This window comes from Spermophilus citellus (genome assembly GCF_964194105.1).
Source record: "Spermophilus citellus genome assembly, chromosome: 2".
NCBI classification, from domain to species: Eukaryota; Metazoa; Chordata; class Mammalia; order Rodentia; family Sciuridae; genus Spermophilus; species Spermophilus citellus.
In genome coordinates, this window is record NC_138183.1 from 242548458 (window position 1) to 242560687 (window position 12230).

Genomic DNA, 12230 nt, shown 5'->3' on the forward strand with positions numbered 1-12230 from the left:
ACTGGGAATCACCAAGTTTAAAAAAAAGAAAAAAGAAAAAAAAAAACCCTCCATCCCCCTACTCCAACTGCAGAGAGATTCTGATTTTAGTCCCAGCCCCGATCTTCTTGGCATCCACACGGTGAGGTGCAGACAAGATTTTCTCTGACTTCCAGAGTCAGGGTAGCGATGGGTAAAGCAAGGATGCGCACCCTGCTTCCTTGGGGAGGTTGTGCTCAGCCTGCCCACTGCAGAGGACAGGCTCCTGGCACCTCTGCAGTCTCGCCTGGCGCCTGCCTGGACTCCTGCCTTTGTCTTCATGATGGCCCAAGGACACTGCAGGCCTTCACTCTCTCAGATCATACCCTTCAATCACAGCCACACATTGCTGGTGTGTCTCCGCCAGCAGAGCCTGCTTCCAGCCCAGGGCTGGGCGTGTAAATAATCCTGAGGATGAGTGTGAGAGAAAGGCCTGAATGTGTCAATTGTTAAGTGCTCTGTGATTTCATAGTGTTTGGGATAACTTACCTCCATTCCCCCAGGAGAGTTTTGTTTGTTTGTTTGTTTTGAGGGACTTTACTTTCTTTTTTTTTTTAACAGCATCTGTTAAAAAAAAAAAAAAAAAAAAAAAAAAAAAAAAACCAACCTCAGCTCCTTGTTACAACCATAAATTCCTGAAGGGCTTTCCCAGGGGTGTGTTTCAGTAGAGGGAAAACAGGTTCTCTTTCCCTGACCTCAGCCCCCTCTGCATCTTGGTTTCTTCTTCCCACCTAGGTTAGGTGTTCTCTCTCTCTCTCTCTCTCTCTCTCCCCCATTCCCCTTCTCTCTAGATGTCTCTTTTGCTATCTCTGTTTCTCTCTCCTCCCTGTCTCTCATTACTGTCTCTCTGTCTCCTCTCTCTCTCTCTCTCTCTCTCTCCCTCTCTCTCTCTCCCCCACCATTCCCTGTCTCTCTAGATCTCTCTTTTGCTATCTCTGTTTCTCTCTCCTTCCTGTATCTCACTACTGTCTCTCTGTCTCCTCTCTCTCTCTCTCTCTCTCTCTCTCTCTCTCTCTCTCTCTCCCCCCCCCCCACCCTCCCTCCTCATGCTTTTCTACCATTCCTCTCCTGTTCCTATTCAGTGCCCCAGTCTTACATGTGATGCTGCTTCATTAGTACTTTGGAAGAAGCGCCGGTACCATGGTTCAGAGCGTGGGCTTAGGACTTGGACAGATTCACCTGGCCCCAGGCCTGGCTCTTCCATGTACGAATTATGTGACCTTGATCAAGAGATCTAGTGAATCTCTGCGCCTCAGCTTCCTTGTTCATCAGAAGTAGACTGAACTGCCCCTCACAGAGGATGGCTCCAAGGGTTAAATGAGATAATGCTTGGAAGACACTTAGCCCAGAGGTAAAACTCCATGCATGTGAGCTCATCATTACCATCAGCTCTACTGTGGTGATTGCTTTCGTGTCACATGATACATGACTGGTCCCCGGGAGGTCTCTGCTGACGGTGGTGAACATCTTGGGACGGATCATTTCCCACCCCCGCCCCCAGGATCATTTTAGCCTCTTCTTCCCCCCTGTCACTGACCACCCAGAGCCCAGTTTTCTCTGACTCTTTGGTTTTTTGTGCCCACTTTAATTTGGGAAGAATGTATCAGGGTGCAGGCCTCCCTCAGCCTGGCATTCCCCAGAAATCATCTGAGGGGCTTCTAGGGATGGTGAACACAGTAAACGCGGCTACTTTTCCCCAGACCTGTGCTCTGGATCCCAAATGTGTGTCCATGTGTTCTGTGGCTTTCAGAGCACGGCGCCTGGCAGCTCCCCGTTCCTTTATCTCCTTCTCCTCGCCTCATCCTTTCCCGCTGGTGTCTGATCACCATCTGCTCACACCCCCCTCCTCTCCCGTTTCCCATGTGGCTCCCTGCCGGAGGCTCCCTCTGCTCCCCTCGCCTCATTCCACCTCCTGCTGAAACCCCCACCCACTGGCTTCTCTCCCTTATCCCAGACACCTGGGTGAGAAGAGGCTCCGGACACGACAGTTACACAAAACAGTTTTATTTGATGAACACAGTGACTAACAAGGTCAGCGAGGAGCATAGGCATTCTGCGGAAGGGGAGAAGGGGGGAAGGCAGCCTCCTCTGCCACTGTCCCAGACGGGGCCTGAGTGCCCGGCAGGAAGTCCCTGTGGTTCACTCAGGAGAGTGGGGGGGGGGCACCCTCTGGCCTTCGAGAGCCTCCTCCAGTCTTGACTGGATGCCTTGAGGGTGGCGCTCGGCCTCTGTGGGACATTCTGGTCTGAGATGGGAAGACTAAGCTGAGAGGAGCCAGTGCCCCTCTGTTCCCCCTCTGTTCCCAGAGCCACCTCCATCCCAGGGATGGCCGACATGTCCATTTACACCAAGCTGGGCTCTTCCCGTCTCTGTCCACATCTTGTCCTTCATTTCCAGAGTCCTTCAAGAACAAAACCCGGAATACACACACCCCATTTCCAGCTCGAAAAGGCCCCATGATTAATTTTGTCCTTGAGGTCCCTATGGACACCAGGCCACCAGCCCCTCCATGACTGCTCTACTCACTGTCCCCAGCCCCCAACCCAGTCTCAGAAGCCAGGAGATTCAGTCCTGATGGTGACGGGAGACAAAGCCCACCCTGTGCCTTTCACCCCATCCTTGGGAAGGGGACCACTGACCCTGGGGAAAAGAAAGATAAATGAGAGAAATAAACTCAAAACGGGGTGGGGAGGTGTGGGGAGGGGCCAGGGGAAGCTCTGACCAGCCTCTTCTTCCCACCATGGAATTACAGCAGGAATGGCAACCCAGCTCAGTAGGACTTCCTTCCCGGAGCCTTGGGCCCCAGATGCTCCTGGGAAGGATGTCCCTGCAGACAGCCAGGTCAAACATAGACTGACTTTTTAAAGTACGGACCAGCCGTTGGAGCCCCCAAATCCAGTGGGGGGGGGTGCACTCATTTTTATTCTATATTGCCTCCATGTGTCTCTTCTTCCTTCAAGGGTACAGTGTGACAAGCAGAGACATGGTGGCGGGGGAGAGGGGAAGGGAGCAGGGATCCATCCAAGTTCATTCATCCATGACATTCACCCTGTTATGTTCATCCGTATAGAGATATGTGTATTCACGTATATATTCACACAGACAAAAAGCAAGCATCCTCACCCCAACCAAGTGACTCTTGGCACCAGCACCCAGGAGAAACATCGGGGAGATGACGGGGTGGGAGCGGGAGGTGGGAGAAAGACCTGAAGTTCACAGTTCCAGAGGAGGCTGGAAGGATGGGGACTGGGGGAGGGGGAAGCCAAGCAGCACACAGACCAACACAAACAGCCCTCCAGCGCCTCTTCTCTGTTCTCCCTTCCCAGCTCCCCATTCATGTGCTAAAACCAAGTAGTAAAACTCTGTAGCTGCATCAGCCCATTGCTGTCCAATTCTCACCCACTACAGAGGAAGAAGGAAAGGATCTAGGGGATCTGTGGTCGGTATCACAGAGACTCTGCAAGAAGGGAAGCTCTCTGCATGGATCACGGTGGCCCTGGTGCCTGAAATGACAGAGAACTGATCCAGTTTTGGGAAACATCCTGGAGCTCCTGGCCCCGGCGACTGGAGCGTTAATTCTTTGCTGACACACAGCTCATCATAGCTCCGGGCCACTCCTTAGCTGGCTTTCAGAAAACAGGGTAAGGGCATGGGCAGGGTCAGTCTCTGCAAGCTTCAGGATCCTTAACCCTTGGGAGCCCTGCAGGACGGAAGTAAATGAGGATGAAGGAAGGACTGAGAAGGGAGGATCCATGTGGGGAGAGAGCTTGCAGCTAGAAGATGAGGATTAACAGTAAAACTTGCAGAGTTAGAGGGAAACTCAAAGGAAGGAGAGAGAAAAGAAGCCAAAGATCTCAGAAAAGGGTGGAAGGAAGCACAGTTTGGATCCGTTCTCACACATCAATGTTTTAGGGTCTTCATGATTTTCCTCCATTGATACAGAGGGGAAAGTGAGCCTTGGGCGAGGCCATCTCACAGGTACTAAGTAGCAGAGCACAGGACTGACTGCAGGGCTCAGCCTCTTTCTGCTCAATCCCAAAGGTCCAAGAAAGAATGAAGAAATCAGAGGAGGACAAGACTGAGTCGGGACCCAGGGCAGGTGCAAAGAAAAGGTGCAGCGGTGCTACCTGATTCGAAGAGAGCAAGAGCAGAGGTTGGGACAGGCCAGGGGAGCCAGGCTTCTCTCTGGTTCCAGCCCTAGTCGACCACAAGGGTCTCTTGGCTGTAGGGGATGGATTTCTCTTGTGTCTGGTCTCCACCCTTCCCCACAATGGGGCTGGGCCCCTGGCTGTGCCCCGAAGAGTAGCTGGCGGACTTCTCCCCGCTGCTGCTGTGGGAGCTGGCCCCACATGTGCTGCGGCCCCAGCAGAGCATGGAGGTGCAGGCCTGGCGGAAACGAGGGTCGAAGAAGGCGTAGAGGAAGGGATTGAGGCAGCTGTTGACGTAGCTGATGCAGGTGCAGTAGGGGAAGACGTTCATGAGGAAGATGTCGAAGTCGCAGGGCCAGTGCAGCAGGCTGCCCAGCATGTAGAGCGTCTTCACCAGGTGGTAGGGCATCCAGCACAGGGCGAAGGTCACCACCAGGACCACGATGATGCTGAGCAGCCGGCGGCGCTTCCGCAGGCCCTCGATGCGCTCCTTGCGGAAGTGGCCGGCAATGGTCTGGGCGATGAAGAAGTAGCAGGTGATCATGATGGTGAAGGGCACCACAAAGCCCACGGCGGTGGACGACACCCCCAGGCCCACCTCCCAGGCCCACTCGGAGCCCGAGGTGGCCACCATAGAGTAGTCCATGTAGCACTGCACCTTGGTGCTATTCTCCAAGTCCCCGGTGGAGCGGAACACCATGACGGGCATAGCCAGGAGGGCGGCCAGCACCCACAGGACGGCCGTGGCCACCGCTCCGCTGACGCGCAGCCTCAGCCGGGCATTGGCCACTGGCCTCACGATGGCCAGGTAGCGGTCGAAGCTGAGGCCGGTGAGACAGAAGACGCTGGCATACATGTTGACAAAGATGAGGTAGCTGCTGAGCTTGCAGGAGAAGGTCCCAAAGGGCCAGTCATACTCCCGGTACGTGTAGGTGGCCCACAGTGGCAAGGTCACCACGAAGGTCAGGTCGGCCACGGCCAGGCTGGCGATGAAGATGTCAGCTGAGCGCCTCTTCTCCCGGCTGCTCCGAAACACCGTCCAGAGCACCAGGCCGTTGCCCGTGGTGCCCAGGAGGAAGACCAGCATGTAGATGGCAGGGATGAGTGCCCCGGAGGACTTCCAGTCCGTGTACTCACACTCAGACTGGTTGTCTGCCCCATAATAGTTGTCAAAATCTCCACCTTCCTCCATGCCGGGGAGTGGAGAAGAAGATGGGCAGGGAGTCCCAGAGCTACCAGCTTCGTGGCTCTGTCACCAACAGCAAACACCCTGGGCTTCTGGCTTGAGCCTCAGTGGTCAAGAAGGGCAGCAATGCTCAGAGCCCTTCCCGGCAGGCAGGAGGAGCTGCTCTGGATTCTGGACCCTGGAGGATGTCTGTCCCTGCAGACTTCCCCCCACTCTCTCCAGCCTCAGCTAAGATACTTCCTTGCACCCTCCTGGGCTGCTGTCTCCACTCCTCACCCGTCACTCCCTCCTCCCACCCTCAGACCAACCCCTCACTTGTGAGTCTTAAGATCTTTAAGTTACAGCCCACTTTTTTTTTCCCCTTCGTGTCACTGGGCCAGTAGACCGAATTGACCCCTGCGGTGCTGGGAGGACTGTTATCTGCACTCTGCAGGGCTGCAGCTCCTCCTGGCCCCGCCCCCTCCCTCTGGGCAACACCCACCTTCACCGGAGACTCCATCCCTCCAGTTTGCTCTGGCCACCACCTCATGCCTGCCCTTTAGGGCACCCCCTTCTCAGTCCTCTACACCCTCCTGTTGTCATCTAAATGGGACAAATTATGCAGACTGAAATCCAGTCTGACCTGGAGCCAAGGAAGGCAGGGGGCCAGGAGGGTGTGAGATTTCACAGGACAGTCCCAGCATCTGGCAGGCCCTCCTGGCCAGTGGGTCTGTCCCTCCGCTCCCTTCCTGCACTCCTGCCCCCGCACCCAGACCACACTTCACACTAGGACTGTGTCTCTCTACCTCCCTCTCCTTCATCTTCCTCCAGCTCCTGGCTTCAGCCCTCTCTCTGAATGGGAATTTTAAGTTGGCAGATGGCATAGTAAGTTTTAGAAGATTAAGGACAGAGTCACAGGATGAAAGAAATCCAGGACAAAATGATCTCAAGTAAAGTGACTAAATCTATGGGGGAAACTAAGGCTGGGCCAGGTAAAGGTCTTGCTGAAGATCACAGAGTAAATTCTGTCATAGCTGGTTTGCTATTCTTCCTCTCCAAGCACACACAGAACATTATGTAAGGTATCACTCAGTGGTTGTTGAGTGAGTGAGTAGATGTAGGATCTGGAATTAGGGAGTGGTTGGAAAGAAGAGCCCGTGTCTAGAAGAATAGGTGTATGAATTCCTCTGAGGCGAGAACGTGGACACTTTTCAGTCTTCAGGTTCTTACTGCCTTGCACAGATGGGGAGTTTCCTATGAGACTGTGTAAGATCAGGAAGCTGAACTAGAGGAGGAGGCAGAGAAAACGGCCCCCACTGAGTGTATGTCGTGGTTAGAGTCCCATAGAAACTCCCTTTCCTGCATCTGATCGCTGTTCTTGGATCTCTGGGCAGGAAGAAAGGAAGGGTGTGCAGTATAAGCTCCACCACCCTCCAAGAGTTGGAGAGGCCACCTAAAGTTGGATAGGAGGGCTGGGGATGTAGCTCAGTGGTAGAGCATGTGCCTATCATGCAAGGCCCTGGGTTTGATCCCTAGCACTGGGAAAAATATATGTATATACTGGGCAGAAGTAAAACTGACCAAAATCGGGAGATGAGGCTTGGCCACATCCAAGACAAAGGACTTGCAAAGCTTGAATCCACTGTCTGGAGAAAAAGTTTGTCAGAAAACTCTCCACAGCACAGGCCCCCAAATCAAGGACCAGACCAAAAGGAGATAAGGGTAAAACAGCCAGTTTGCAACAATCAGGAGTGGTAGAGACTGGGCCTCTTCGGTCCCAGCCAGCAGGAGGCCACAGCAGAAGGATCACTTGAGCCCAGGAGTTCCAGGCCAGCCTGAGCATCACAACAAGACCCGGTCCCCAAAAATAAAGAAAAAGAAGGCAGACCTCCTCCGCTCAGCCTCTGGTTGCCATGTGGAGCCAGCATTACCATGCCTTAGGATTTTTTTCAAGATAATATCTAATACTGGATTTTTGTGAGAAATTTCTAGATTTGGAAATTAAATCGGTTTTTTTTTTTTCAAAACATACAAGATGGGTGAAACACATACTCGGCTCCCCAGGTGGTAGCCTTTGAACAAGAGCTTGCCAAAATCGAAGGTGGGAGAACCACAGGGAAGACAAGCAGTAGGGGAAGGAACATAAAATGCAAAGAAAGAGAGATGGAAACACACCGCAGGGTGAATGGAGAAATGCAGAGGAGAAGGCGGAGGAGAAGGTGAGGAAGACCCTGAGGGCCATCTGGTAACCCAGAGGCCCTGTGGGATGGGGAGCCTGGGATTCTTTGGAAGATGGTGGCTCTCACATGCTGTGGACAGGCAATCTTCCAAGCATTGCATACCTGTGTCCCTTCTCTTTTAATCATCACAGCAACTGTAGGAGGTAGAGACTCCCATTGACCTCAGTTTACCAGATGAGGAGACTGAGACACAGGGAGGTGAAGTGACTTGGTCAAGGTCACTATCAGAACCAGAATTGGAACCACAGCTGTCTGGAGCCCATAGACTAATCCACTACACTCCCAAAGAAAAACCTCCAACCCTTTTAAAGTTGGGTTTGTCACCTGTTAGGCATTATAGAAATGAAGGACAATGCCAGGACGCCATTCATTTACTTTAAAATAAGCTCTTTGGGGTGAGATTAAAACCCAGTGTTTATAAACACTTCCCACCTGTGATTAGACACGGTGTAAGAATCCTGCCAGGCAAGAGTTGGTACAGTTAAGATTAGTGCCACAGACTTGATCCAGAAACCACAGGGTCCAGCCAAAGAGAATTCCTGGTTGCCTGGTGACACTAGAAAGACAGCAGCACCCTGCCTCTGAAATCTTGGCAGTGTCTACAAAACAGGAGTCAGGACACACAGTAGGACCCAGAGCCTGAGCTTCATCGACCTTGTCATACACAGGGTAGGAACTTCTCGGGCCTTCTTGCTTCTGCATATTTGGCTTATAGCAGTTCCAAGGAGAGTGGTAGGAGGGATTTCACTATGATCTGACGGTGTGGTTGGGCACAAGGGGTCAACCTGCAGCCACGTCAGACTTCTTCCGTGGTAGGCTCCTTTATGTACCGAGAGGAACCCAAGAGTTAAGCAGGGGTCAATTTGGCTCAGACCAAGTCATAATAGATGGCTCTGTTTTGAGTTTTGTTTTTTGGTTTGTTTGTTTTTAAAGCTGCTCTGGACATTCCAGGGTAAAGACTGAGGCTGAGATGCCTAACATCCCAGATCTTCCCTCGTTCTCTCAGAAAGACACGTGTGCCCATGACCACTGCAGCTTAGACAACAGAGGGCAGGGAGAAAGTGAGCTTGAGGTATCCCTGAAGTTGGTCCCCATCCCTCCCCCAGCCGATCCACTTGGATCCCAAACCAGGAGCCTGGAGACCCCCTGGGAAAGAATATGGATGCAGGTATTTGATCCTCTGGCCTCCAGGCTTTTACCCCCCAGAGGGGGGTAAAGAAGAGTTAATCTTACCAGAAGGACCAGGCTAATTGAAAGAGGAGGGAATGGGGACCTGGGCTGGGAGGAGACCACTGATTGATTGGGACCAGAGGAGGTGGAGTACTGATAAGACCCAGCCTCCAACCTAGAGCCAGCTGGAGCCAGATGGCCTGAATGTCCCCTGCAGTGGCAGCTTGAACAGAAATCAGCCAGCCTCACTCCTGGTCCAGCCTGGCTCTGCTCTGCCCCTGCCCCACAGTGCACCACTCAGCACAGAGGACGAAAGATGGGTTCCAGTAGCTGAAGGCTGACCTTGCGTGCCCCAAGGCTCAGAAGTCACCATGTGCTAGATGTACACTAGACCTGGGCCTGAGACCTGCTCTTCATTTCTGTGCCCCTCAAGTAGGCCCCTGGTAAATGTCTCTTAAATTACAGCAAGAGAAGTTGGTGACATGGGCATCTTCACTCCAGGGTCATTCTACTGCATTAGTAAAGGGAAACTTTTTGCTAAATTGATCCAGAGTAATCTACTCCGAGCCGTCTGGGAAACCAGCAGCTAAGGCAGAACTGTTGGCCAAAGTACCTGGGGCAGGGCTGCCCTGGAGAGGTCCAAGCATGTTTCCCGGGGGACTTCTTGCTCTCCTGGGTGATTTCTTCAGGGTATTGTGAAGAGCCTGAGATGAGCAGCCCCTGGCAGTAAAGTACCCCAGACCTGCTGCAGTGTCCTCTAAGGAGAGCCCAGACTATAGGGAGACCTCTGGAGTCAGTGGTTCAATAGCCGTCACCCACCCCACCACCAGGCTGGTCCTGACCTAGAAAGCCAAGACTAGAGTGGCCCTGTGCCCATGATGCGTGTGGCTGTGTGCACTCTGAATGCAAGTGTGTGCGGAAAGGCCACTTGAATTTGAAGTCTGCAAGGGCTTATGAACAGACCAGGCTTGCGCTGCATGGAGAGGTGAGGGTGCGTCCGGTGTATGCATTCATGTGTATAGAGGAGCGTGCTTGCTTGTATCTGCACGAGGCATGAGTGTGCACTGGGCACACCATTCACGAGCATGGAAGAGTGTGCTCGCTTGTGCGTGATGGGATCAGGAATCTGGATAAGCATCGTACTTGGAAGACAGGAAGGGGGTTAATTGGATCTCTCCAAGAATTTGGGATGAGGGGTAAAGCTGAAACCTTCTGCTGGGACCCCACCCAGACTTGCCGGAAGCCCTGGGCTGGAGACATCAAAGTGGGAGTGGGAGCCTCTGTCCTGGCTGACTTCTCACCTCCCCTGCCCCGCTCTCTCTGCTCCAGCCCCTCACTTCATAGGTCTGCTTTGAACTCCAGCCTGGGAACGCACTCGGAGCAATGGGGTCTTTCTCCTTCCCTGGAAGGAGTCAGCCACAGCTGTATCCCTAACAGCTGGTGGTTTTATCTGAGGGAGAGGGGAGGGGAGCGGAGGCCATGGAAGCAGGCTAGATGAAACTTAGCTATCCAGCCCACTCTGAAATCCCCTCTCCCCTGTGTCTGCACCACCCCACCCCAGGTACACACACACACACACACACACACACACACACACACCTCCTACTTTAGCAGCTTATCTGACTCCAACAAATGGTCAACTGCCTTGAGGCAATTAAAGCAGAGGCTCCATCAGCAGTTCCTCCCCTACCCCTTCCCACCATTTGGTGCTATTTCCAATCCCCAGGCCAGAGTTCAAACTTTCAGAGGTCCCTGAGCTGTGTGTGGGGACAGCAAATGCAGGAAAGCCCACTAGCCCGAGATTCAGGAATGCAAGTTCCAATCCTGTCTTGGCTACCAACTAATTCACAGAACAAATATTTACTGAGCAGCTACCACGTGCCAGACTCTATCCGAGGCACTGGGCACACAGTGCGAACAATTCAGACGCACACCCCAAATTCTGCACTTACGGTCCAGAGGGGAAACACTCGGATGGCAAGTAAGTGCAATGCAAAGACAGTGGAGCTGGGTGAGCATCGGAGTAAATACACACAGGGGTTTTCAGAAAGCACGGACAGCGGGGGTCTCTTGGGGGTCACTGACTATGTGGGGGAAACCTGAGTGACTAGCTTTCTTCATACCCTGAGCAAACCTCCCCCACCCCAATATCAGTTTCCGCGTTTTGTACCCGAAGATGCTGAAGCCAGGTTAGCTTCCTGTGGTGGTGGGTATGGTGACAGTGGCTCCCAGAGTGGCTGGAGAAGTGGATGTCTTGCAAGAGGTCAAAAGGTCAACTGAGCCTCTCAGCCAAGGGATGGCAGGATCAGAAGAGAACCTGTTCTCCCTCCGCAGCACCAAACCCTGGTTGGTGGGTTATTTGTAAGGAATCTGGAAGCCTTTTCTTATCTCCCCACCTACCCGGTGACTCCCCTCGTCCACCAGTCCCCACCTGTCCCCCATACTTAGCACAGCACCACACATAGCTGGCCTCTTATGAACCCATGGGGACCATCTCTGAAACTCGAGGAGCAACAGGCTTTCCTTAGGACGAGCTGGAGGGGGGCTAGGCGCCTGTGGCTTAGAACAGGCAGGACTTCTAAAACCCACCGAGGCTGAGGTTCCCAAGCTGAGGCTGCAGTCCTCAGAAGACAGCGGTGTGGCAGAGGCCGGACACAGGGCCAGCATCAGCGCCCGGCCTTTCCACACCCAGCAACAAGATAACCCTCTCTCCACGCCAAGAGTCTGCACCTTGAGCCCGGATTTTAGCAAGTAGGTGTGGTGACTCTGGTTGGCCTTTGATGAATAAAAACCGAGGCTGAATTCATTTTATTTAACAAATGGGGTGGGTTAGATAAACAGATGCCTTCCCCAAAGAGAACAGGAAAGCAAACCCAGCAGGCTTTGATGGCGGAAAGGTTACAGTCACTGATCCAGCCCCCCAACACTGGACTCCACCAAGGAAAGTGAGACCCCAGGGGAAACAGCTTCATGGCAGGGGTCCCGGGGCCACCCGGTGGTCCCCTTCCCACCCCAAAAGGGGCTCTCCCCTCCTTGCACTCCCTGGCCTTCGTCCAGCTGCAAAGAGGGACTTGGGCAGGAGGCGGCTAGGACAGGAAACAACAGAGGCAGGAAGGAGGTCAGGAAGAGACGGACAAGACCCCGGCCAGCTCACACCCAGCCCTACCAACCTTCAGGAGAGCAAGGCCGAGTTTCCAAAAATATTTACAGTGAGTCTAAATTGATGAGGTCCTGTATCAGCGCTGACAATGGCAGGATGCGGAGCCGGGCCCTCCAAGGGAGGGGACCAGCGCAAGCACCCCAGGGGCTTCACAAGGCCCCTGGATCTCGGAAGGACGGCCTTGCCTGGCCGCTAAAGGAGGAAACAGAGCCCTTCACCCTGAGGCCACAGCAGGCACTGGACACGACACCCCCTCCCCCTCCCTGCAGACGGGAAAGCATCCTGGACTCGCAGATGCAAAAGGCATCTTCAACCTGCCCCGCCCCCAA

At 53.5% G+C, this 12230-nt stretch overlaps 1 protein-coding gene across 1 annotated transcript; it reads right to left on the minus strand.

Annotated features, from left to right (window-relative positions):
- Positions 1–2006: 2006 nt before the first annotated feature.
- APLNR (apelin receptor) lies at positions 2007–5733 on the minus strand. Its single transcript, XM_081278825.1, has one exon. It carries the CDS (start codon positions 5356–5358, stop codon positions 4216–4218), a length of 1143 nt encoding a protein of 380 aa, XP_081134951.1. The 5' UTR covers positions 5359–5733; the 3' UTR covers positions 2007–4215.
- Between the last annotated feature and the right edge of the window lie 6497 nt (positions 5734–12230).

What these genes read in the sequence shown, in the direction of transcription:
- APLNR (XM_081278825.1), bottom strand. Translation starts at nt 5,358, where the DNA reads ATGGAGGAAGGTGGAGATTTTGACAACTATTATGGGGCAGACAACCAG.